The sequence below is a fragment of the Prionailurus viverrinus genome, chromosome B3 (genome assembly GCF_022837055.1).
Source record: "Prionailurus viverrinus isolate Anna chromosome B3, UM_Priviv_1.0, whole genome shotgun sequence".
NCBI lineage: Eukaryota > Metazoa > Chordata > Mammalia > Carnivora > Felidae > Prionailurus > Prionailurus viverrinus.
The window spans coordinates 94,268,915-94,295,263 of NC_062566.1; the positions used below are offsets into that span (position 1 = coordinate 94,268,915).

Genomic DNA, 26,349 nt, shown 5'->3' on the forward strand with positions numbered 1-26,349 from the left:
CTGTGCACGCTCAGAACACAGAGATACCTCAAGCACCCCAACCTGAGACAGTTTCTGATAGTGCAATAAGCTTTTTTTTTCTATTTAATATAAAATAACAGTTGCTCTTCAAGATCATGAAATTAAAAGTAAATGCTGAGGAACAGTTAAAATTACCTTTGAAAAAGCCCTCACTGTGAAGTAAATGTTACTATGGAGTAATTTGGATTATAGGGGAGGAAAAAATACATTTATGAAATAACAAGCAGGACTTGCTTGCTGCAGCCCTTCTTCCATCACGTTTATGTCAGTGTTTCCCAAAGTGTTCTGACAGCTGCCTGTATCAGAATCCCCAGAGGTGCTTGTTATAAGCACACAGTTCCTGGATCCTAGCTGTTTTCACGAATTAGAATCTCTGTGAATAGGACAAGGGGATTTTGATGTACGTTAAAAGCACGTAATCTCTTGCGTTATATCTTAAACCTAACTTGTCAATACAGGTCAGGTTGAGTTACATAACATTTGAAAGCAAGTCACCTGCTATACTCAGTCTTACTTAGATATGGAAATAAAGCAGATATTATTTCCTGCTCCTCTAAGTTCTCATAGCTCCCTGCACACACTTCCTGCACAATGTTGATGATGCTGTATTTATCTGACCTAAATTCTCACACAAATGAGTACTTCACTTCTTAGATAATGCAATGACCTTAGAACACTTTAATTCCATTTACATTCCTGACTTATGAACTCTTGCTATCATGTATTTTAATTTCCTCTTTATTACTCGCTCCATAAAACATTACTATTCTTATAGTATGAAGTCAATATTTAGATTTACCCTTTTCTTTGCTTTTTACTACTTATAGCATTTCTGTGCTTTCATTTGGGATTTTTGTTCTGCCTGTCTGTGGTGAAGAATTCTCTCAGTTTGGGCCTGAAAATATCTTTATTTTATCTTCATTTTTGAAGGATATTTCCATTGGGCATACTTGGTTGGTAGTTATTTTATTTCAATACTTTGAAGACATCATCCATCTTGTTCTGGCTTTCACTATTCCATTGGGAAGTCAGCTTCCAGTCTTACTGCTGCTCCTTAATTTGAAGATAATGTTTACTTTTTCTTCTGGTTATTTTGAGATTCTTTTTGTCTTTGGTTTTCAGCATTTTTACTGTGATTTTCCTAGGTGTGGGTTTCCTAGTACTTATCCTGCTTGGGGTTCATAATACCTCTGAACTCTGGCTTGATGTTCATCCATTTTGGAAAATTGGTCATTATATCTTCAAATATTGTGCCTACCCCATTTTTCATCTTCTCTCCCCCCTGGGACTATAATTATATGTATTTTTTTAGATCTGTTCCCATGTCCTCTATGTTTCCAATATTCTTTTCTGGGTTTTCCAGACATTTTTCTATTTGTGCTCTAGTTTATTTTTATTTTTTTCATTTTTTAAAAACGTTTATTCATTTTTGAGAGACACAGAGAGACAGAGTATGAGTGGGGGAAGAGCAGAGAGAGAGAGGGAGACACAGAATCTGAAGCAGGCTTTAGGCTGTGAGCTTTCAGCACAGACCCTGATGCGGGCCTCAAACTCACAAACCTCAAGATCATGACGTGAGCCAAAGTCAGACACAAATGACTGAGACACCTAGGTGCTCCTGTGCTCCAGTTTAAATATTTTCTTTTGACATAGTACACTGTTTACTATGTAATACCAAATTTTATTAAATATTAAAATTTTAATAAATATTTTACTATATTACAGTTTATTTACAAGTTATTTTAAAGTCCATATATCATAACGCCAGTATCTAGTTCCTTTGTTGATCTGTTTCTGTTATCTGTTGTTGTTGTTTTGTATTTTTGGTCTCTTTATGTTTTTGTTTTTACTTGTTGTATGCCTAGTTATTTTTGATTAAATGTAGACATTGTTTATGGAAATTGTAGAGGTGATTTGAGGGACTAGGGATAATATTCCAAAGTTACTTTTCTTCTGAAAGGCAGTTAAAATAGAGGGGAGATCACCTTAATTCAATCAGAAATTGAGCTGATTTGAAGCTGGGCTTCAGTCTTTATGACAGCTGGTCTGTTTCTAGTTCACCATTACTCCCAGGGTGTAGTCCTTTGAAGTCCAAACAAAAGTCTGAGAAATTTCTTGAGCCCTCCTTCTTGTCAGATTCTGAACTCTAATTTTTGTCCTTTTGATCCTGTGGGAATGCTGAAAGTTCTCACTAGATCTAAGCCTCTATGAGAAGCCACCACTGTTGCTTTCAAAGTTTCAACTGCTTTGAGGGGAAAAGCAGCTCAAAATCTTGTGGCTGTTTTTCTTTTGTTATTGGCTCTCAAAATCTCATTGATTTAGTAGCTCTGAGATGCCTTCAAACATATACATATACATATACATATACATATACATATACATATACATATACATATACATATACATATATAGTAGCCCTCCCTTATCCATGGGGAGTATGTTCCAAGACCTACAATGGATGCCTGAAACCACAGATAATACCAAACCCTATATAGACTATGTTTTTCGTATATGTATATACTTGTAAGCTTTTTTGAAAAAAATTTTTTAATGTTTATTTTTGAGAGACACACAGAGTATGTGGGACATGGGGGGGGGGGCAGAGAGATGGAGACACAGAATCCGAAGCAGGCTCCAGGGTCTGAGCTGTCAGCACAGAGCCTGAGGCAGGGCTCGAACCCATGATCGTGAGAGCATGACCTGAGCCAAAGTTGGATGCTTAACCGACTGAGCCACCCAGGTGCCCCTGATAAAGTTTAATTTATAAATTAGGCACAGGACACCTGGGTGCCTCAGTTGGTTGAACGTCTGAGTCTTGATTTTGGCTCAGGTCACGATCTCCTGGTTCATGGGATTAAGCCCCACATCAGGCTCTGTGCTAATAGCACAGAGCCTGCTTGGGATTCTCTGCCCCTATCCTACTTGCACTCTCTCTCTCTCAAAATATAAATTAGGCACAGTAAGAGATTAATAATAACACACTAACATATATAACAGTATACTATAATAAAAGTTATATGACTATGGTCTCTCTTTCTTAAAACATTGTACTGTATTCAGTTCCTGTGATGATGTGAGGTGATAAAATGCCTACACGATGAAGTGAGGCAAATGATGTAGGCATTGTGTAGTGTTAGGCTACTACTGACCTTCTGATAATATGACTGAAGCAGGATTATCTCCTTCTGGACCATACTTGACTGCAGGTAACTGAAACTGCAGAGAGTGAAATTGTGGATAAAGGGGGACTACTGTGTACATATACAAATTCACATCCCCATCTAACACACATTTTCTCATTGTTCTTAGAGGGAGTGTTGGCTAAAACAACCTAGTAAGCATCTAGTACTTTCTAAACAGTGAGCTGCAGAACAATCTCCCTTCCTATAGTACTTTGCTTTCTTAAATTATCTAAGTCATGAAAATGTGGTTTTATGTTTTAGAAGAAGGTAATGGTTTTCAATTATCATGTGCATAGAAATCTCTTGGGGTGGGGGTGCTTGTTAAAAATGAGCATTCTTGGGGGTGCCTGGGTGGCTCAGTTGGTTGGGCACCTGACTTCTGCTCAGGTCATGATCTCATGGTTTGTGAGTTTGAGCCCTGCATCGGGCTCTGTTCTGACAGCTCAAAGCCTGGAGCCTGCTTCAGATTCTGTGTCTTCCTCTCTCTCTGACCCTTACCGGCTCACATTCTGCCTCTCTCTCTCAAAAAAAAAATTAATAAATAAAAATAAGAATAAAAAATAAAAAATAAATGAGCACTCTTGGGGCACCTGGGTGACTCAGTCAGTTAAGCATCCAACTCTTGAGCTCAGCTCAGGTCTTGATCTCAGGGTTGTGAGTTCAAACCCTGCCCTGGGCTCCATGCTGGGTATGAAGCCTACTTAAAAAAGTGTGCATTCTCCACCCCTCTCCTTTGAGATTTTGACTGACTCAAGTCTAGTGTGGAGTCCAGGAATCTGCATTATTAATAAGCTTCACAAATAATTTTGGCATAGGCAATTCATGTACAAGACCTTAGAACTCCTTATTTAAGAAAGGTAGTATTTATATATGATAGAGGAGTTACTTCTTTTTTATTATTTTCAAGGATTCCCAGTTGACGCTATTATCCTGGAGGCTCCATTTACCAACATATGGGTTGCAAGTATCAATTATCCCTTGTTAAAGGTGAGTCTCTGATTCATCTTCACAAGATGTCAAAGTGTTTCCAAAGCGATTTCCACACACTTATGCTTATTAACCATTTTCTGGTATTATATCTTTCTAAGTTATTCTAACCTAAGACAAGTTATTAGCCAGTTGCTATTGAAGGAGGGCACAATGCTTTTGGATTTTCTAGTTCTTTTCTTTTCTTCTAATAAATTGAGATAGTGGCTTATTAAGGGCCAAAGTTTTTTTCCTCCTCTTCCATTAACTGTATCTTTTATCATGTAGTTTTTTAAATAGACTTGACTTAGTTTATTACACTTTCTTTTTAAGGTGAAAACATGCCTCTCATACATCATTTTTAGCCCTATGATTGTCAGCCATATATTTTTCATTATTTTATGATTAAAAAAAAAAAGTCTTTAGAGAATTCAAGCAAACTACCAAATGGTTTTATCCCAAGTAGAGAAGACAAACTTCCCAAGAAGATAAAGTTTAAAGAATTGGGCAACAAAGTGTCATTTTTAAACCTGTCATGTAGATTATCCTAATTTAATATTTTCATTATTAATTTCATAATTCCATGCCTAATGTTCAATTGCTTAGTCATGCCTCCATATAAATGTTAGTAAATGAGACAGAGAAAGAGAGTGGTAGAATTCTCAGAGGGGATACATGACAACATGATCCAAATTTTTAGATTGTTGGTTAATGTCAGAAGGCATTTTAAGGGTACTTTAATTCAACTGCCTACTTTTGGAATCTTTTTTTTTTTTTTTTTTTTTTTTACAATAAATCATCATAGAACTTTCTGAATTTGCTTAACTATTTCTGGAGAAGGTAGCTCATTACTTCCTGGGACAGCTAGTTCACCGAACCACATAATCTTGAGAATAACTGTATTATAAACTCCATCTCAATATAAGAATCTTCCCAATAATAGATGATACTGAATGCTGAATAATTTAAGATACAATAAAACACTTTCAATTGGTTTTAGACAATTAAATATTCATCTTAAGGTAACCACTAATGAGCATTTATTATATTACTCTAAGTAATTACTAATAAATTCACTAACTTGTAGGTATAATTCAGGTACAATCTTTCCATGTACTTTTGTTTCTTTTTTGAAATTCTAATTTTGAAATCTAATAGGGAAACACACAATTTAACAAATAATTATGAACAGAACATCCATGTAACTAACACTTAAGTCTAGAAATTAGTATCACTAGTACCCCAGAAGTCTCCTGTATGACATTTCCCAATCCAATAAGGCTCACCTTAGATATACAATCCTTACACTGAGTTTTATGGTCATCATATCCAAGCTTCTCTTTATAGTGTTATTGGCTATGTGTGCCTCTCTGAGCAATATAATTTTATATAATTTAATTTATAACTTATATATTATATAAATATATAATTTGTATAACATTGAACATAATACCAAATAGTGTATCATTGTATAAATATACTATACTTCATTGACCTGTTGTTTATGGACATTTGAGTTGCTTTCTCTTTGGGGTAATTAATAAAGTTGTTATGAATGTTCTTGAACATGTATTCTGCAAACGTGTATATGTTTCACTGAAGTATATACCCTAGGAGTGGAATTGTTGGATAGTAAGATATGCATATGTTCAGCTTTAGTAATTACAGTGCTAAACAGTTTTCCAAGGTGACTTTACTACTTTACTCTCCCACCTGTTGTGTGTGAGCATTCCAATTGCTTCATATCCTTGCCCTTGTATGGATATCTCGTTGTATTTCCCTTATGACTAATGAAGGTGGGCATTTTTTGAAGTTTATTAGTCATTTAGATATCATCTCTTGTAAGATACTTGTTTATGTCTTTGCTCCTTTTTAAATTGTCTTTTTTTATTTGTAGGATAAGTTTTTTTTATAGGATAAGTCATTAGAAAATTATTTGTACTGCAAGTATATTTGCTTATTTTGCCTTTTTTACTCCCTGAATGATATCTTATGATGAAGAGATGTTCCTAAATTTAATGTAGACCAGTTTATCAACTATTTTTTTTTTGGTTAATATTTTTAAGAAAAGTGTGCTGCCTAATAAAACTCTGGTTACCAAAGATTATGAAGATATTCTTCTATGCTATCTTACAGAAATTCTGTTTTACCTTTTACATTTACATCTATAATTTACAGGTGGGTTTTGTATATGTATGAGGCAGTCCATGTGGATATCCAGTTTTGGTTTCATATCATTTACTAAACAAACCTTCCCTACCAAGTCTACAGAGCCAATGTTTGCACATATCAGGGCTTAATATATATGGGTCTGTTGGTAAATTCTCATTTTTCTCCCTTGTCTATCTGTCCATTCTTATATGAATACTGCAATCTCTTACGTACTATGGCTGTATAATATAGGTTTTTTTTTTTAAATATCTGGCTATGTAACTGCTTCAGCTTTTTCCTTCTTACTGAATATTTGTCTTGACTATTCTTGATCCTTTGTATTTTGACATACATTTTGGTATATGCTTATCAATTTCTATAAAAAACATCCCAGGATTTTGACTGGAATTGCATTAGGTCTATAACATGGGGGAATTGATACTTTTCTAATACTGAATCTTCCAATTTATGAACATGGTATTTATAAGTTTATGTTGACTGATTGAGGTTTTCTTAATTTTAGTTTTAGGTCAGGTTCTCCTAGAAGCAGAACCTATGGCAGATATTTGATGTCACGATTTATTGAGAGAGTACCATAAAGGAGAAGCCTGCAAGGTCATTTGAATGAGGGTTGTAGGATAGGGAAGGGGAAAGAGCAGAACAAGATGTAACTTCAGGTAAAGTGTAGCTTTGGTCTAATCCACATGGGACTCTAAGCTGCGAATTAACAGGGGTGGTTGTTTCTGTTATCCCCAGGGTTAGAGGATAGGTTGGAGGAAGGTGACATAACCTTCTAGGGGTAATGGCTTTGGTTATCCAAGGCTAAGGAGAAGGGAGACAGCCAGTGTTTATAGCAAGAATTATTTTTTAGTCTTTTCAAAGAACCAACTCAGACTTTGTTGATTACCTATGCTGAATGTTTTCTATTTTATTAATTTCTGGTTTTACCTGAATTATTCCCTTTCTTCTGTTTTCTTTAGATTCAATTTATTATTTTAAAAGTTTCTAGGGATGCCTGGGTGGCTCAGTCGGTTTTAAGCACACAACTTTTGATTTTTGCTCATTCATGATCTCATGGTCATGGGATCAAGCCCTGTGTTAGGCCCACCCAGTGCAGAGACTCAAAACAAATAAACTTTAAACAAAATTTAAAAAGTTTCTAAGATGGTACTTGAATAATTTATTTCAGTATTTCCTCTTTTCTAATTTATTCACGAAGCCATACTCCACTGAAGCCACTCTTCAGCTGCATCCCACATTTTCAAATGTATTTTAATTATTATTCAGTTCAAAATATTTTATAATATTGTGACTTTCAGGGCACCTGGGTGGCTCAGTCGGTTAAGCGTCCGACTTTAGCTCAGGTCACGATCTCACGGTCCGTGAGTTCGAGCCCCGCGTTGGGCTCTGGGCTGATGGCTCAGAGCCTGGGGCCTGCTTCCGATTCTGTCTCCCTCTTTCTCTGCCCCTCCCCTGCTCATGCTCTGTCTCTCTGTCTCAAAAAAAAAAAAAAATATTGTGACTTTCTCAACCTATGGGTTATTCACAAGTATATTTTGTAATTTTGATACATTTGGGGATTTGGTTATGTTTGGCATTGATATCTAGCTTAATTCTATCATGATCTGAGATTTCTCTCTGTACGATTTCAGTTTTTGAAATTTATTCAGACTTGCTTTATGTCCCAACATATGGCCAATTTTGGTATATGTTCCATATGCTCGTAAAGAATATGTTCCGTTTTTGGCGTAGTGTTCTATTTATGTCAATTAGGTCAAGATTACTCATGCTGTTCAATTCTTCCATATTCTCACCAATTTTTCTCACTGGTTGTTTTATTGGTTACCCAGGGAAGAGTATTACAATGTCTCATCATCATCATTGTAGAGTTATTTCTATTCTAGTTCTGTCAATCTTTGCTTTAGCTTTTTTAAGGGTATGTTATTAGGAACATACATCTAGTAATAATTTAATTTTATATCTTCCATGTGAAATTGATCCTTTTTTTATCATGAAATATCCCTTGTGTTGATTAATAATGCTTCTTGACTTAAAGTCAACTTTGTCCATGTCCAATATTAATACACCTTTGTTTTGAATAGTGTTTGCATGATGTATCATTTTCTATTCCTTGACCTTCAACGTTTCTGAATTCTTGTATTTAACATATATCTCGTTAGCAGCATATAGTGGGGTTTTGATTTCTTTTCCAGTACCACAACCCTTGTCTGTTAATTGTAGTAGTCTAGTTAACTTAATGTGGTTATGATATATTTAGGTTTAAATCTACTTTCTTACTATGTTCTTTTCTATTTGTGTCATCTGTTTCTATTTGTGTTCTTTTGTCTCTACTGTCTTGCTTTCCCTGACTTGCCTGCTGTGTCTCCAGGGGAAAAGTGGTGTTGAATGTCAGTTTCACCTCTCTGAGATTCCCTCCTCTCTGGGATCTAGACCACTCAAGACCTCACTGCCTTGGTAGGTCTCTGACATCTTCTCAGAAAGGTTTTTAAAATATTTTTTTCCAGCTTTTCTAGCTGTCTTGGACAAAAGGCTTGGTTTGTAACAATTCTATTATTAGAAATGGGGAATATTCTAATATTTTTAAGTTTGGAATTTAATTAAAAATGTCATATAACCTTAGTTTAATAGGTACATTTATGGTTTAGAAATGTAGGAGTTCTGTAGTATCATGTTGTCTTTAAGAACCACAGCTCTGGCGTCAGACTTGCTGGCTTGATTTCCAGGGCTGTCGTGTAACAGCTGTATAATCTTGGACTAATTGCTTTTAAGGACTAAACACTTTATCTATAAAATGGGGGTAATAATAACCTATTCCAGATTACTGTGATAACTAGATAAATTAACATATGAAAAGCATCTATAATATAATAGTTCCCAGGACAAAGTAAGCACTGAGTGACCATTAACTATTTTTGTATCAGTGGAGTGCCTTTACTCTGAATATGACTGTTAAATAAGAACGTGTAGGTGGCGTTGAGACATACAAATAGAGTGAAAGGCATGGGTCCTCACTCCCAAGAACTTCCTGTCTAGTTGGGGAGACAGGAAATTAACAGTGGGTATAAAACAATGACAGGGATTTCCATATGTCACTTTGGAATCAATTTCATTACTCAAAATAGGAAGGCAGCGTGACATGGTGGAAAAAACAGCATGGGCTATGCAGCCAGACAGATTTGGGTTGAAATTTGGCTTCTGCCACTAACCAATTATGATCTTGGTAAGTTATTTCCCTGCTCTGAGTTTTCCCATTTTTATATAATGGGGTTGATACTGCCTACACTTGTTTAGAAGATTAAATTAAGTAAGATAATCATTGCAAAGTACCCAGCTGCTGGTGGGCACTCAACCAACGTTTGTTCCCCCCTTCCCATGTTTTCTATTGCAAAGTAGATTAAGGTAAGTGCTAGTGTGGGATCCAGAACAATAATTTCAGGAAAGGAAGAATTCAGGGAAGAGAAGGGTTTCGTGTGCAGGTATGGTCAGTGAAGGCCATAAGATAGGATCTAAGTTCCTTTCTTGAAGGTAAGGGAGAACAGTTAGCAAACACAGAGGGGAGGGGAGAATGTGAACCAAAGCACGTGGTGGAGTGGGGCAACTGTGTGTTATAAAATACCTGAGAGTCATATAAGGCTTCCATGAAATATCTTGCATACTTGTCATCCTCTTAAATCCTCATAGCAACTCTCTGAGTTTGGCATCACTGCCTCTACTTAGAGCTGAGTGAAATGGCGGCTCAGAGGCTTCCCCAGCTGTCACACCCCTATAAGAAGAGGAAATGGGACTCAATCCTACATCTTCTAACTCTAGGCAGACAGACTGGAATTGTGCAGCCTTTGGAATGAAAGATTGTGGCCAGATGTGGATGGGCTTGCAGTCAAGATAGAAGTTCCTTGTTTTAAGTAGCTTGTGCGGTAATACCAAAGCTTTGTGACAGTAGGTTTTGCATAACTGGTCTTTTAAGGATATTTATTTGGTGGCATTCCGGAAGACAGGAGTCAGGAAGACCAATTAGGGGCCCATCACTGTAGTCTGGGCTAGAGGGGATGGTGTGACCGCTGAGTCTCAAGAGTCTAAGTCTCCTTACCTCTGGCTGGTAAGGAATAGTGGGAGTAGATTGACTTGGGCCTGCTTTCTTTTTATGCCTTTGGACTTTGAGATGAACTGCTGAAGGGCTTCTCTTACTGAATTTCCCTCAGAGGAGTCCTGATCCCAGGGGTGGCAGAATCAGACGACAAACACAAAAGAAAACAAAACAAGAAATCTTGCCCTTAGTTATGGGTAAGAGGAGGGAAAAGGAAGAAGGGACATGAGAGGGTGTATTAGGATCTCCAGGTTGCACCTGAATGCAAATCACTTGCCATGAGACCATGCAAGAAATGCAAGCCAAACAAATCCCATGAAAACATGGAAGTTTCCTGAAAACAGCAGGCCTACACCAAAATTGTGAAGCAGACGTTTGTCTGTACTGGACCCAGCGTACCTATTCTGTACCACTTTCTCTACAGTGATGGGAATTATTTTTTAAAATCAGGAAACCACATTTTTTTAAGTTCATTATATTTAGAAAGATGCTGTTCTCTATCACTACAGTTCATAGCAAGAGACTACAGTAAATGATTTGTGCTAGCTGGCAACTCTAATTTCTCCATACCATAAAGGGGCAGTGATATGCATAACCTAAAAATTGCTTCTACAGTGAATATCCTTCTTTTCTTTTTTAAACTGTGAAGCAGTTGTTTGTCTTTCCTGGCCCCAGCCTTCCTATGCTGTACTCATCTCCTTCCTTTGGCAACGCCCCATTTATTACATTGCTCTTTCCTCCCCACTCCCCTCGTAGGCACAATGGAGGAATACATGGGATACTTTTCTGGCCTTTTCTCTTAGCAAATCTATTCCAAGGAATAAAATCTGAACGAAATTCAAGTCACACTAAGATGAAAATGACAGATAATAGCTTACTGTTTATGCCAGGGATATTTGCACAGTAGATTCATTCCATCTTTAGCAAGTAGGTACCGAGTGTCTGCTAGGTACCGGGAACTTTTCTAGGTTCTGGGAATACCACCGGTTGGAAGAAAATGGTGGCCTGACATCCTAGGAAGTATATATACTTGCTGGAGAGACAGAGAGAAGGCAAGTACACAATAAGCTGATTCTCAGGAGTGAGTAGTGCTGTGACAGGGAGTGACTGGGTGGTGGAGAAGCGGGGGGTAGGGAAAACCTCTCTTACCTATCATCTGAGGTGAGACGTGCATGATAAGGGGCTGTCATGGGAAAATCTGGAGGTCTTGAGTTGAGGGAAAAGATAGGCAGGGGTCCTGAGATGGGCTCAAGCCTGATATATTCCAGGAACGGAAGGCAGCAGGGCCTGAGGGTGGACAGGAGTGGGCTTAGTGAGAGGGCAGAGACACAGCAGCCACATTCTGTAGAGCCTCGAAGGCCAAGGTAGTGCCTTTCGAAAATGTGAAACAAAAGAGTGATATGACACAAACTGCACATCAAAACTACCACCTTGGCTTCCCCATGGGAAGTGGATTATAGCAGCCTGAGGCTAGAAGCAGGGAGCCACAACTGACTGCTGGCACAATCCAAACAAGAGGAGAAGGGTAGATTATGCTGGGTGACAGTGGGAATGGAGAGAAATGAATGCACTGGGGATACAGTTTAGGGGTAGGGTTAGAATTTTGTGACAAAGGTACAATATTGCTCAGGGTTCCTGTCTTTTCCTCATATTCAGTTGAGATGGATGTTTTTTAGGACATGTAAATGAATTTACTTATTGATTTAATAACAATGTGGTAAAAGCTAATTAGGCTAGCCTTCTATTTACTATAATTTACCACTGAAGAGGAAATTCACTATGTTTAGAATGATAATTTTTATATTTGGAGTCCTGTGGTCATTGTTAAAACCTAAATTGCCCTTTTAAAGCACTGCAACATTAAATTTTATTCAACAGTTTCTAATGTTTAAATCCTTTAAAAAATTATCTATGTATTGTATACTTTCATCAGAATTTTTGACTAATCAGAATATTCTGTTTCACACCTAAACCAGTAAATTATGTTCACCATAGAAGCAATTTTTAGATTATGCTTATCACTGCTTCTTTACAAGTGTGAAGAAAAATAGTGGTGCTATTTGTATTTTAAAGAAAGATAGGAAGCAAAAACAACAAAACGTTAACAGTGATTCTCTGTGGATGGTGGGGATTATGTGTGATTTGTTTCTCCTTTCTTCCTTTTGGTATATTCCAATTTTCCTACAATGACACAAGTTACTTTTAAATTCATGAGGTTTTTTTTTAAAGTTTATTATATGTAGTAAGTTGCTATTGTCTACATTACTAAAATTCATGTAGGAAACTAACAAATGACACAGATATAGGCCATGTTTTAATTTTTTTTCCTTTAAAAAAAATAGATTTACCGGAAACTTCCAGGATTTTTACGCACGCTTATGGATGCCCTGAGGAAAGACAAAATAGTCTTCCCTAATGATGAAAAGTAAGCTAATGATGAAAATATGCCATTACTATATCTGTGGGATTCTGGGAGGGGGTTAACTATCATGTGACTTACTGAATGGGTAGATGAGAATTTTTAGATGGGCTAACGTGTCCACAAATATTTAGTATTTGATATTTTTCCTCATGTCTGATTTTATAACTTCACCAATTCAGTACTTTCTCTGAAGTCGTAAAGGGAGTTGTAGATTTAGGGTCTATCAGAAATCAGGACCTTTTAAAAGGAGCTCTGGGGTCTAGCCTAACATTACTTGGTCTAATGACCAAAATTTGGCAGGTTAGCTCTTGCAGCTGGAGAACGTAAGAGTGCCTCCAAATGGGCCGTTGTTATCAGTCCTTTCTCTATGTCAGCACAACTGAAGGATCTAACCTTCCCAGGAGTAACAGTGAGTCACTGGGATGGGGTAGATGAGTATCAGAATTTGGGGAGTACTGTTTGAGAAAGTTGCTAGAGTGAGGAACAAGTCTTCTTCCTGCTGTAGCCTTTCTGAATTACTAAATCAGGAGGTTGACCAGGAAGCTGATTAAACTTGTTGATCACGTGTCCATCTGTACATTTATGGGGGAAAGTAAAACATTGCTACAAAGAGTTCTCTTTAGTCCTGTGGTGGTTCTTGTTATTTTTGGGTTTTGAGTTGTTTTATTTTCTTTTATATGGTCTTTTAATTAAAATATTCCAGAAATTATGAAATAAGGTAGAATAAAGAAAAAGATTAGGTCCTTTTAAGTATAAAAATTCAGTGTTTTTAGTATTTTTCTTCGTCATTATTTTAAAAAATCACATAGAAATAAGTTAACTTAATTAAATACTTAATTAAATTGAGTAAACAGAAGAGAGATAATCTTGCCTGGAAAGAAACAGTTACTATATGAAGTTTATTATGTACAAAGTTGTGGTTCCTGGGAGAGAAGGAAAGAGAGATCCTGTATTTGAAGGCAAACCTCAAGACTGTTCTTCTCCTACTTGTCCCTAGTGTTAAATCCCTGTCTTCTCCCCTTCTCATCATACATGGTGAGGATGACAACACAGTGCCTTTGGAGTTTGGAAAAAAGGTAAACTAAGCCCAGTGCTGACTGAAACATGCCATGCTTATTTCACTATTCTCTCATCTAGCCACAGTCTGATTAGAGCCCACAGGAGGGTCTCTGACATTATGAGGGACTCTCTCCACCCCTAAATAGCCATGCTGCCTGGCGTATACAAGAAGCATTAGTGTGCTGTGCTACTTAGCTGAAGGCGTGTTTGTGGTGGACCCTGGTTCCTCATCCATGCATCTGCAGGTATAGAAAGATCCCAGGCTGCTATGGGAACCTCCATGTAGTCTCTCCCACAGCAGCTCTAAAAATGGGATGTCAATAAACAGAGATGGTCTGTTGCAGTTCCTGTCCCCATGCAGGGAGGGTGTTGGCGGAGAAGGATGACGACCCGTCAGTGTTCCGCGTGAGCTGTGCAGCTTTCAGTTCCTCAGTTGTAGAGGCAACCAGCTGGGGGGAGGGAGTGGAGACTCCCTTGTCTCTGACTTAATGGGACTACCTCCCCAAGATGGCTGCTTCTGTACCCTCTTAGGAAAATTAAACTAGAAAAACACCACCTTTGATTGTCAGCCTTTGAGTCTCGGTCTTTCTGTCCCGTGCAGCTCTATGAAATTGCACATAATGCATACAGGAACAAAGAGAGGGTCAAGATGGTGATCTTTCCTCCTGGTTTCCAACACAACTTGCTCTGTAAAAGCCCCATGCTGTTAAAAACTGTGAGGTAAGAGTTGCTTTACTAAATGTGATTATCTTTCCCTTCAAGGCAATTAGGGCTGCTCTGGCTTACTTAGACAAGGAAGTAGAGAAGGCATGTGTGCTGACCTAGGTCCTTTTTTTTTTTGCAGAGATTTCCTGAGCAAGCAGTGGGCATGAGGGCTGAGAGGGATGGAAATCTACAGTGAAGACTTGGTCTGAACACCACCGATGATATATATTTTTTATGGGAAACTGCACCGGGCTGCTTGGATGAGCTGAAGTCACTGACATTTCTACAAGTCACCTGCCATTTTAGTAAGGAGGGAAAGCATGGATGCTAGGTGTTATTGAAAGTTCTCATTTACCTTATCTCAGTTTACTTTGTGGAACAAACTGAAACCTCACTGTAGAGAATCAGAATTTGGTAAAATTTGGACCCCATCTAAAAATGTGCAGTTATTAAACATGCTGGGGATATTTATGAATAAGGTGGTCTGTGGTTGGGACTTAAAAGTGTAGGAAAGGTGCTCCGATGTAGTTAAATACCTTGTTTTAGTTTAGTAAATTTAAATGGAATTAAAACATTTCAAGTATTTCCTAGCTTTTTGAATAGCACTGGGAAAAGTTCTAGCATGCTACTCAATCTGCCATCAAATAACAAGTTTTGGCACTCATGCAGCCCTTGTAAATTGACACTTTATTTTTAGCCCTAATACAGTCTTATACTTTCTTCCCAATGCCCAGAAATTCTTAGATTATTTGCTAACAAAACAAAACAAAATCAAAGAATGTTGTAAAAGTGTTTAAATCCAGTAAGAAGCTATTTTTTTCCTAGAGACATTTTACAACTTACTTTCCATTGGCTTTGTTCACCCCATTGCTAGATTCACTGGATAGGGAAATCTTGAGATCTGAAGGCTCCATGTTCCAAATGTCCCTGGCATATTCCTTAATTGTTCGGTCACTAGAGAATTTCCCTGCAGCAGCTATGTTTTTGAGTACCATTGTGTTCCAGGCCTTTGGATTCTGTAAACAACACATACATATATATAGCCCACAGCCTGAGTGCCCATCAAACTTTATGACAAACGCTAGGCCAAGTATACCCAAGCACATTTCATGGAGAAAATGACAAGAGTAAGTTGTAGTGAATCATAAATATATTTCTTTCACGGCTGAGAGCTAGATAGGGCAGATTGTGCTTTTCTCCTATTTAGAATATATTTAAGAGTGAAAAAAAAGTATTTTTCATTTTAAGAGAAATCATGGATATAAATTCCCTAATTGGTAATTGTTGCTACGGTTACAGTGTTCTGGCATGCAAGCCATATTTCCCATGCTTTTATTTTTTATTTTACCTCCCTTTAGACAGAACATTCATTGTTTGCTAGATGCCATGTCAAGAGATTTAACCTGTGGCTGACATCATAGTTTGAAAAACTCTACTCTAGAATGACAGCTATCATGCAGCAAATAATCTAATGGGAGAATGTATTGACCTCCTTCTCTTTTTTTGTTCTTTCTGAAGGAAGATGCTCCAGTAGATTTATACTGAATCCCAAATGTTCCATTGGGATTTCAAAACAGGATCAATTAAGGCCTTATCCTTAATAAAATATATAATATCCAAATTTTATAATTTTTATACAAAAGAATACAAGAAGCTATTTATTTTACACTCTCATGATATTGTAAAGAACTCTGAATGTTCATTAAAAATGACCAGAGCATGACTCAAAGCCATTAGCAATGTATCATAAGCATTTAGAAGAAAAACTAAAACTTCCATTATTCCACAAGTACTGCAAAACAGAGTCTAAAATCAGTTTATTCAGACTTTGAAAACTTACTAAAATAAGAAGAAAATAAAAACCTCCTTTTTTCACTTTTTTAAACTATTTAAACTTATAATGAATAGACTTCCCAACATGTTTCTAAGCCTAACAATATGATTATTGTTAAGAGTAAAAACTGCAATTTGTATAAGTGAACAAGAAAGACTGAACCAAATGCAGGGCTTTGAGATAGGCATCTTTGGATACAGGCCAGAACATTAGCAAAGAGATCCATTGTGCAAAACTGACATTCACATCTGTCCTTGCCCTTGTTCATATTTTCCTGTCTTGCTCTATTTATATTTCTTTTCCTCTGTAGCCATTCTACACATAGCATGAGTTGAGATCAAGAGGAAAGAGCCTGAGTTGGCCACTTTCTTTCGCCTGTTTTGAGTTCTTGGAGGCAGGTAGTGAGCCACTCAGCTTAAGGACTGCCCTTCCTTGCTTAGAGCCATTAGCTGGAATTTACTGTGGTCTATACATTTTTGGGGGACTGGATATGATTCTACCAGAAGATAAGGTCTGTAAAGTAGCATGGGCTTTGATCTTATTTTAAAACCCCAATGGGACCCATGGGATAACTGTAGGAACTACCTGTCACCTGTTTTGGGAAAGGAATAGAAAGAAATGTTAGTGAAGCACGTTTTTGTTGGAAGTAGTCAGTCATGTGTCCAAAGGGCAGAAGAAAATTCTATGGAAACTTGCTCTTCTGCTGTATAAAGGCTTTCGAATTAAAGGGCAAAAATGGAGACTATATGAGGGAAACCATGCCCAGAAAGCTCAAGGGCATCAACCTCAAGAAAACCATCCTGGAGTCCTGGCACAGAGCCAGTCTCCTGTATCTACTCTTCTGTAGTTCCAGCAATTACTGAAAGTCTTTCTTATCAGAGATGATCAACCTCTCTATATTTACTAAATTTCCATTTTTATTAGCATTTACTAAATGCTCCTGGAGGGCTAGGCTATTTGAAGATGTATAACCTTGCATGTGAAGGGTTACTCACATGGCTCTAGCTTCTTTTTTTTTTTTTTTCTTTTTAATAAAGCCCAGTCTTTCTTGTTCCTTTCTTTTCCTTTTTAAAATTCAAACATGAAACCTCCCCTCTTTCTATATATTTGTATCGTACAGATAGCCTCACTCCATGGGTAGTCCATGAGAGGTACTTACTGTTCAATTTTCCTGGACTAGGGGTCAGTACTTGCCCTAATTAACTGAGGCTCAGCCTGAGAATCATCTTAACAAGTTTTCAGACACTGATGGTGATGCCACCCACTACTGGGTCACCATCTCTCAGAGCGGGGCTGGCAGCTGTGTTTTGGAGAAGTTGCTCCCGGTGACTGTGATGCACACTTTTGGTGGCGAGCCCTAGTCCAGTGCCTGCCACCAAGGAGTCCCCAAAGCCTCTCTGTCAAATCAACGAGTTGGTAAAATGCATATTTAACTTGGCTTTATAATCTTAGCTTCCAGGCCATGCCTGCTATATGGTGGGTGTTCAATAAATACTGAATTGTGATATTTTTACTTGAATATTAAAAAATTCACAATTACTACTTACATGTCAAATCTCAGCCTCTGTCTGAACATGACAAAAGCCAAGTTTTGATCTGAATAACCTAGATAGTTGTCTCACTTCTCTTTTTGGATTGATAATGGGGCCCTATTATTTAGATTTAATAAAAAGAAACAAAAATTTTAACCATAGTAAACTGGGTCCTTTTATAGGTCTCATCAATGTACTTACCATGTACAGCTGGCTGACTTTTTCTTGACACTTGACATAGGCCTCATAGTCTGCAAAGACTTTAAACCTGTTTTTTGTGATTGGAAGGAAAACACAAACCAACAAAAAGCTTCATTAAAATATGTGTGCTAAGATTCCACTTAAAATTCTGTTTTACTTAATGTCAGGTATGGCTGGTTCACCAAACTTATATTTCAATTCACAAGAATTTTAACCAGCTTCAACCTTTATATTGTTCTTTCCACAGATAAGAATGTCAACATATGGATGTTTGTGAAAGCTGGGTATACCAGCAGAAAGAGAAAAAGAATACCAGATTTGTGGGTCTTGTTCTTAAACCTTCCTAGCTTGGTTAGTAGAGAATATCTAATATTTCTTTCTAAGAGTAGGTTAGCTTCTCAGATCACAGAGCATTCTAATTACATGGGTGTGTTACAGCTGGTTTAAGATATTCTTGTCCACTTTTCATGGCTGAAATACCATCTTCTTGTGGGAACTCACCTGTCATGATAAAATAGCATGTTGATTAAGTCTTTGAAGAGGTCTGGCTGTTTGGGAGAGAAGAAGCCATTGTCAATTTGATCAATCACAAGCTTCAGCTCTGGAAGTGCCTCATAATATTCTTTTGCGTCATACCTGTGAGATGGGAGTGGGGATGATAAGAAAAAGGTTAAGTTAGTATATGTGATTAACAATACCCTAGACAGGTGACTTCCAGGGAAGATGATGCAACAGGAGGACCCTAAGCTCACCTCGTCCCACAAATACAGCTAGGTAACACACACATTAGTGTAAATAACCCAGAAAATGACCCAAAAACTGACAGAACAGACTTTCCACAGCTAAATGTAGAGAAGAGGCCACGCCAAAGAGGGTGGGAAGAACAGAGATATGGTTGGGAGCTAAAGTGACCCATGGGACTGTCTTTAGGAGGGAGGGATGCTGTGGGCATGGAGAGGGTAGAGAGACAGACTCTCACACAGAAGAACCCACATGAGGAAGACAAATCCCCATAACATTTGGCTTTGAAAACCATAAGTATTGAATTTTGTGAGTTCTTATAATCAGCGGGGATTACCACCTGGGATTTTAAAAATCAGCAGGCTGGCTCTGGGAGAGCAATAGGAAACCAAGTCCCTGACTTTAAAGAGATAGTACAGTAAACAGCTCTATGGAGATACAGCATGGAAGCAGCAGTTTGAAAAATACCTGAGGTAAACTGGAGGAATGTCAGTTTACTAATTTGAGAGCATGTACTAGAGGGGCAGGGGTCTTTGGGAGGCTTCTCTAGGAACAAAGAAGTTGGTAGGTGCTATTTCCCTTTCCTGTCCCCCAGCCTAGCCACATGGACACCTACAAGAACAACTGCTGTGCCAACACTTGCTCCTTAACTTGCTAACAGTGTGCCCAGCTTCCAGGTTCCCCTGCAGATACATCTCACCAGCCAGTCTTCTGCTCCAGGTCCCCTCCCACAGCAGACCTGTGCAAACCTTGCTGGCACTGCCCACCTTGCCCCCGTGTTCTCCTGTGGTCCTGCTCCCTACAGTATGCCCTTGGCTGGAGCCCATCCAAAGTGGTGCCACAGGCAGGGAAGTGTGCAAGCAGCCCCCAAGTGGGTCAACACTACTCCAAAGTGACTTTTGCCCCAGGGAGAGGGAAAGAGAACCACATACAACAATCCAACTGCAGGCCCAGCAGAGGGCTGGGGGCAGACAGCTGGTCTGACTGCAGTCCCTACCCATCAATGAAAGCTTCTCAGGGGACAACAGAGGGAGAGTACACTGCAGCTGCAACTACAGCTCTGGAAAATGCCTGGTCTGACTCTACTCGAGCTCAAGGCAGCCCCAGACTGGCCCACTAATGACACAGGGACCAAACCCTGCCCACAACAGGCAAAGAGCCTTGCAGACACCTGGACTGGAGGAAAATGTGGCTCAGCCACAACATAAGGGTGTATGCAATACACACAGGAGATACCCCTGAAGTACCAGGTTCTGATGAACAGGGGACACTGCACTATAGGGCACTATTGGACCTCTTTTTCACAAGGCCACTACTATCAAGAGTGAGAGATGTAAGTGACTTTCCTAATACTTAGAAACAGACACAGAAAGTTAGACAAAACGAAGGACAGAGGAATATGTCCCTAATGAAAGAACAGAACAAAATCACAGCAAGAGACATAGGCAAAATGGAGATAAGTAATATGCCTGACAGAGGTTCTAAAGTAATGGTCTTAAGATACTCATGGGAGTTGAGAAGAGTGCAGGACCTCAGTGATACCATTAACAGAGAGAAAACATAAAAAAACAGCCAGAGATGAAGAACTTAATAACTGAAATTAAAAGCATATTAGATAGAATAAACAGTAGACTAGAGGAAGCAGAAGAAGGGATTAACTTCTTGGAGGACAGAGTAATGAGAAGCATCTTGTAGAACAGATGAGAGAAAAAAAAAAGAAAATAGATTTAGGGAACTCAGTGACTCTATCAAGTGTAATAACATTCACATTATAGGGATCCCAGGAGGTGAAGAGAAAGAAAATGGGACAGAGAATTTATTTGAAGGCGAAATAGCTGAAAACTTCCTGAATCTGGCCAAGGAAACAGAAATCCAGATCCAGGATTCACAGAGAGCACCCAACAAAATCAATCCAATGAGGTCCACACCAAGAAACATGGTAATTAAAATGGCAAAAAAATAGTAGTAAAGAGAATTTTAATGGCAGCAAGAGAAAAGAAAACAGTTACATACAAAGGAAACCCCATAGGGCTATCTGCTGACTCTTCAGCAGCAACTTTGCAGGACAGAAGGGAGTGGCATGATATACTCAAGTGCTTAAAGAAAAAACACACACACACACACACACACACACACACACAGTCAAGAATACTTTATCATTCATTATAGAAGGAGAGATAAAGTTTCCCAAACAAAAGGGGGTTAAAGGAATTTATGACCATTAAACCAGCCCTACAAGTAATGTTAAAAAGGATTCTTTGAGCGGAAAGGAAAGACCATAAGTAGGAGTAAGAAAAGCAGGAAGCACAAACGCAGTAAAAAAAAGTATATCTATGAAAATCAGTCAAAAGATCCACAAAATGAAAGGATGTAAAGTATGACACCATATGCGTAAAATGGAGGGGGGGAGTGGAAAGAGTAAAGAATGGGTTCAAACTTAAGTGACTGAACTTAATAGAGATGGCTACACGTGTAAGATGTTATATACAAACGTAATGGTAACCACAAATCAAAAACCAGTAATAGATATGCAAAAAATAAAGAAAAAGGAACCCAAGTATATCATTAAAGAAAGCCAACAAACCACAAGAGAAGAGGACAAGAGAAGAAAGTAACAGAGAAGAACTATAAAAACAACCATGGGGCGCCTGGGTGGTTCAGTTGGTAAGCATCTGGCCCTTGGTTTCAGCTCATGTTGTGATCTCATAGTTCATGGGTTCAAGCCCCATGTTGGGCTCCCTGGTGACAGTGCAGAGTCTGCTTGGGATTCTCTCTCTCTCCCCCCTTTATGCCCTACCCCTGCTCATGCTTTCTCTCTCAAAATAAATAAACTTGAAAAAAACAATAACAACCATAAAGCAAGAAACAAAATGGCAATAAGTACATACCTATCAATAATTACTTTGAATGTAAACAGACTGTTCCAATCAAAAGACACAAGATGATGGAATGGACAAAAACGTAAGACCTATCTAAATGCTCCCTACAAGAGACGTACTTTACATGTAAAGACACATGTAGATTGAAAGTGAAGAGATGGAAGAACATTTATCATGCAAATGGAAATGAAAAGAAAGGCAGGGTGCAATACTGACAGCAGACAAAATGGACTTTAAAACAAAGTCTGTAAAAAGAGAGAAATACTACATAAGCATAAAGGGAACAATCCAAGGAAGATATAACAATTGTAAAGATTTACGCACCCAACATGGGAATACCCAAATACATAAAGTCACTATTAAGAAACACAGGAAGTAAACAACAGTAATCCAATAATAGTAGGAGACTCTCAAACCACACTTAAATCACTGGATAGAGCATCCAAACAGAAAATCAACAAGGAAACCATGGCTTTGAATGACACATTGGACTAGATGGATCTAACAGATATATTCAGAACATTGCCTCCTAAAACAGCAGAATACACATTTTTTCAAGTGCACATGGAACATTCTGTAGACTAGATCACATGTTAGGCCACAAAATAAGTCTCAATAAATTTAAAAAGATTAAAGTCATACCATGCATCTTTTCTGACCATAATGCTTTGAAACTAGAAATGAGCCACAGGAAAATATCTGGAAAAGCACAAATACAAGGAGATTAAATAACATGCTACTAAACAATGAATGGGTCAACCAAGAAATCAAAGAGAATAAAAAATACATGGAGGCAAATGAAAATGAAAATACAGTAATCTAAAATCTTTGGGATGCAGCAAAACTATTCTAAAAGGGAAGTTTAGAGCAATACAGGCCTATATCAAAAAATAAGAAAAATTTCAAAGACTCAACCTAACCTTACATCTGAAGGAGCTAGAAAAAGAAGAGCAAGCAAAGCCCAAAACTATTAGAAGGAAGGACATAATAAAGATCAGAGCAGAAATAAATAATGTAGAAACTAAAATAACCCAACAGAACAGATCAATGAAACCAGGGAATCGTGCTTTGAAAGTATCAACAAAATTGATAACCTTTATCCAGACTCATCAAAAAGAGAGAGAGAGAGAGAGAGAGAGAGAGAGAGAGAGACAGATGACTCAAATAAAATCAGAAATGAAATGAAAGAGAAGAAATACCAACCAATACCACAGAAATACAAAAGATTATAAGAGAATATTATGAAAAATTATATGGCAACAGGTTGGACAACCTAGAAGAAATGGATAAATTCCTAGAAACGTACAAATTCCCAAAAGTGAATCAGACAGAAATAGAAAATTTGAACAGACTGATTACCCACAATGAAATTGATTCAGTAATCAAAAGACTCCGAACAAACAAAAGTCCGGGACCAGATGGCTTTACAGGTGAATTGTACCAAACATTTAATGAAGAGTTAATACCTATTCTTCTCAAACTATTCCAAAAAAAATAGAAGATGAAGGAAAGCCTCCAAATTCATTCTATGAGGTCAACATTACCCCAATACGAAAACCAGATGAAGACATTACAAAAAAAGGAGAACCACAGGAGAACTAGTATATCTAGTGAACATAATAGATGCAAAAATCCTCAATAAAGTTATTAGCAAAACAAATCCAACATTATGCTAAAAAAAATCAGTCACCACGATCAAGTGGGATTTATTCCTGGGATGCAAAGATGGTTCAATATTCACAAATCAACCAACAGGATATATCACATCAACAAGAGAAAGGATAAGAACTCCACAGAGTAATTCCAATAGATTCAGAGAAAGCATTTGACAAAGTGTACCATCCATTCGTGATAAAAACCCTCAACAAAGTAGATTTAGAGGGAACATACCTCAACATAATAAAGACCTTATACAAAAACCAACAGCTAACATCATACTCAGTGGTGAAAAACTGAGAGCTTTTCCCCTAAGGTCAGAAACAAGACACTCACCACTTTTCTTCAACACAGTACTGGAAGTCCTAGCCACAGCAGACAACAAAAAAGAAATAAAAGCCATCCAAATTGGTAAGGAAGAAGCAAAACTTTTACTATATTCAGATGACATGATATTACATATAGAAAACCCTAAAAACTCCACTAAAAAACTACTAGAACTGATAAATAAATCCAGTAAGATCACAGGATACAAAAATCAATATACATAAATCTTACATTTTTTTAAAGTTTATTTATTTTGAGAGACAGAGTGTGTGTGCGTGTGAGCAGGGGAAGGGCAGAGGGAGAAGGAGAAGGCTCTGTCAGCACAGAGCCCAATGTGGGGCTCGATCCCACAAATCATGAGATCATGACCTGAGTTGAAATCAAGAGTCGGATACTTAACCGACTGAGCCACCCAGGCACCCTTAATCTTGCATTTTTTATACTAATAATGAAGCAGCAGAACAAGAAATTAAGGAAAACAATCCCATTTACAATTGCACCAAAAATAATAAAATACCTAGGAATAAACTTAACCAAGGAGGTGAAAGACCTGTACTCTGAAAACTATAAGACACTGATGAAAGAAACCGAAGATGACATAAGCCATTGAAAAGATATTCCATGGGCATGGATTGGTAGAACAAATATTATTAAAATGTCCATACTACCCAAAGCCATCTACACATTTAATCAATCTTTATCAAAATATCAACAGCATTTTTCATATAACTAGAACAATAATCCTAAAATTTGTTTTAAAATTTTTTTTTTTTTTTTTTTTAACGTTTATTTATTTTTGCGACAGCAAGAGACAGAGCATGAACGGGGGAGGGTCAGAAAGAGAGGGAGGCACAGAATCTGAAACAAGCTCCAGGCTCTGAGCAGTCAGCACAGAGCCCGACACGGGGCTCGAACTCACATACCGCGAGATCGTGACCTGAGCCAAAGTCGGACGCTTAACCAACTGAGCCACCCAGGCGCCCCAATAATCCTAAAATTTGTACAAAACCAGAAAAGACTCTGAATAGCCAAAGCATTCTTGAAAAAGAAGAACGAAACTGAGGTATCACAATCCTAAATTTCAAGATGTACTACATAGCTGTAGTATTCAAAACAGTACAGTCCTGGCACAGAAACAGACACATAGACCAATGGAACAGAATAGAGAGCCCAGAAATAAACCCACGATTATATGGCCAATTAATCCTTGACAAAGGATGCAAGAATATGCAATGGGAAAAAGTCTCTTCAATACATGGTGGTGGGAAAACTGGACAGCTACGTATGAAAGAATGAAAATGAACCACTTTCTTATACAGAACACAATAATAAACTCAAAATAGATTAAGGACCTAAATGTGAGACCTGAAACTGATAAAATCCTAGAAGAGAGCACAGGTAGTACTTTCTCTGACACTGGCCATAGCAACATTCTTCTGAGGCATGGGGGAAAAAAGCAAAAACAAACTTTTGGGACTACATCAAAATACAAAGCTTCTGCACAGCAAAGGAAATAATCAACAAAACTAAAAGACAACCTAGTGGATGTGAGAAGATACTTACAAATGACGTATCTGAGAAAGGGTTAGTATCCAAAATATATAAAGACTTATACAATTGAACACCAAAAGACAAATAATCCAATTAAATATGGACAATTAAAGGTGGCCAAAAGACCCATGAAAAGTTGCTCAACATCACTCATCATCACGGAAATGCAAATCAAAACCACAATGAGATATCACTTCACACCTGTCAGAACGGCTAAAATCAAAAATGTAAGAAACAGCAAGTGTTGACAAGGATGTAAAGAAAAAGGAACCCTTATGGACTGTTGGTGGGAACACAAACTGGTATAGCCACTGTGGAAAACAGTATGGTGTTTCCTCAAAAAATTAAAAATAGGGGCGCTTAGGTGGCTCAGTTGGTTGAGTGTGCAACTTCGGCTCAGGTCATGATCTCACAGTTCGTGAGTTCGAGCCCCACGTTGGGCTCTGTGCTGACAGCTCAGAGCCTGGATCCTGCTTCAGATTCTATCTCTCTCTCTCTGCCCTCCCCTGCTCACATTCTGCCTCTGTCTCTCCCTCTGAAAAATAAACGTTAAAAAAAAAAAAAATTAAAAATAGAACTACCATATGATCCAGTAATTCTACTACTGGGTATTTACCCAAAGAATACAAAAACCGGAATTCAAAGGGATATATGCACCCCTCTGTTTATTGCAGAATGATTTACAAATAGCCAAATTATGGAAGCAGCCATGAAAAGAACGAAATCTTGCCATTTACAACATGGATGGATCTAGAGAATAATGATAAGTGAAATAAGTCACTCAGGGAAAGACAAATTCCATGATTCCACTCATATGTAAAACTTAAGAAAAAAACAAATGAACAAAGAAAAAGAGACAAACCAGAAAGCAGACTCTTAACTAGAGAGAATAAACTGGCTGTTACCAAAGGGGAGGTAGGTGGGGGGATGGGTGACATAGGTGAAGAGGATTAAGAGTACACTTCTCGTTAATGATCACCAGGTGATGTATGGAATTGTTGAATCACTATACTGTAC

General features: G+C 37.9%; 2 protein-coding genes across 3 annotated transcripts in view; one reads left to right on the plus strand and one right to left on the minus strand.

Moving 5' to 3' along the window:
- ABHD12B (abhydrolase domain containing 12B) overlaps window positions 1-15,166 on the plus strand; it is a 29,327-nt gene extending 14,161 nt beyond the window's left edge. The window contains exons 9-13 of one of the 2 annotated variants that reach the window (XM_047862235.1): window positions 4,111-4,190; window positions 12,768-12,850; window positions 13,845-13,923; window positions 14,508-14,626; window positions 14,751-15,166. In XM_047862235.1, coding sequence (XP_047718191.1) covers window positions 4,111-4,190; window positions 12,768-12,850; window positions 13,845-13,923; window positions 14,508-14,626; window positions 14,751-14,778 — 389 coding nt within the window. In that variant the 3' untranslated portion in view covers window positions 14,779-15,166. The remainder of the gene's footprint in view (window positions 1-4,110; window positions 4,191-12,767; window positions 12,851-13,844; window positions 13,924-14,507; window positions 14,627-14,750) is intronic. The other variant, XM_047862237.1, reaches the window with a different exon arrangement.
- Window positions 15,167-15,281: 115 nt separating this feature from the next.
- Window positions 15,282-26,349, minus strand: part of PYGL (glycogen phosphorylase L) — a 43,856-nt gene continuing 32,788 nt past the window's right edge. Inside the window, exons 18-20 of the mRNA XM_047862234.1 lie at window positions 18,680-18,814; window positions 18,179-18,245; window positions 15,282-15,627 (exon numbers count right to left, since the gene is read on the minus strand). Of these exons, the coding sequence (XP_047718190.1) occupies window positions 15,451-15,627; window positions 18,179-18,245; window positions 18,680-18,814 (379 nt within the window). The 3' untranslated portion in view covers window positions 15,282-15,450. The remainder of the gene's footprint in view (window positions 15,628-18,178; window positions 18,246-18,679; window positions 18,815-26,349) is intronic.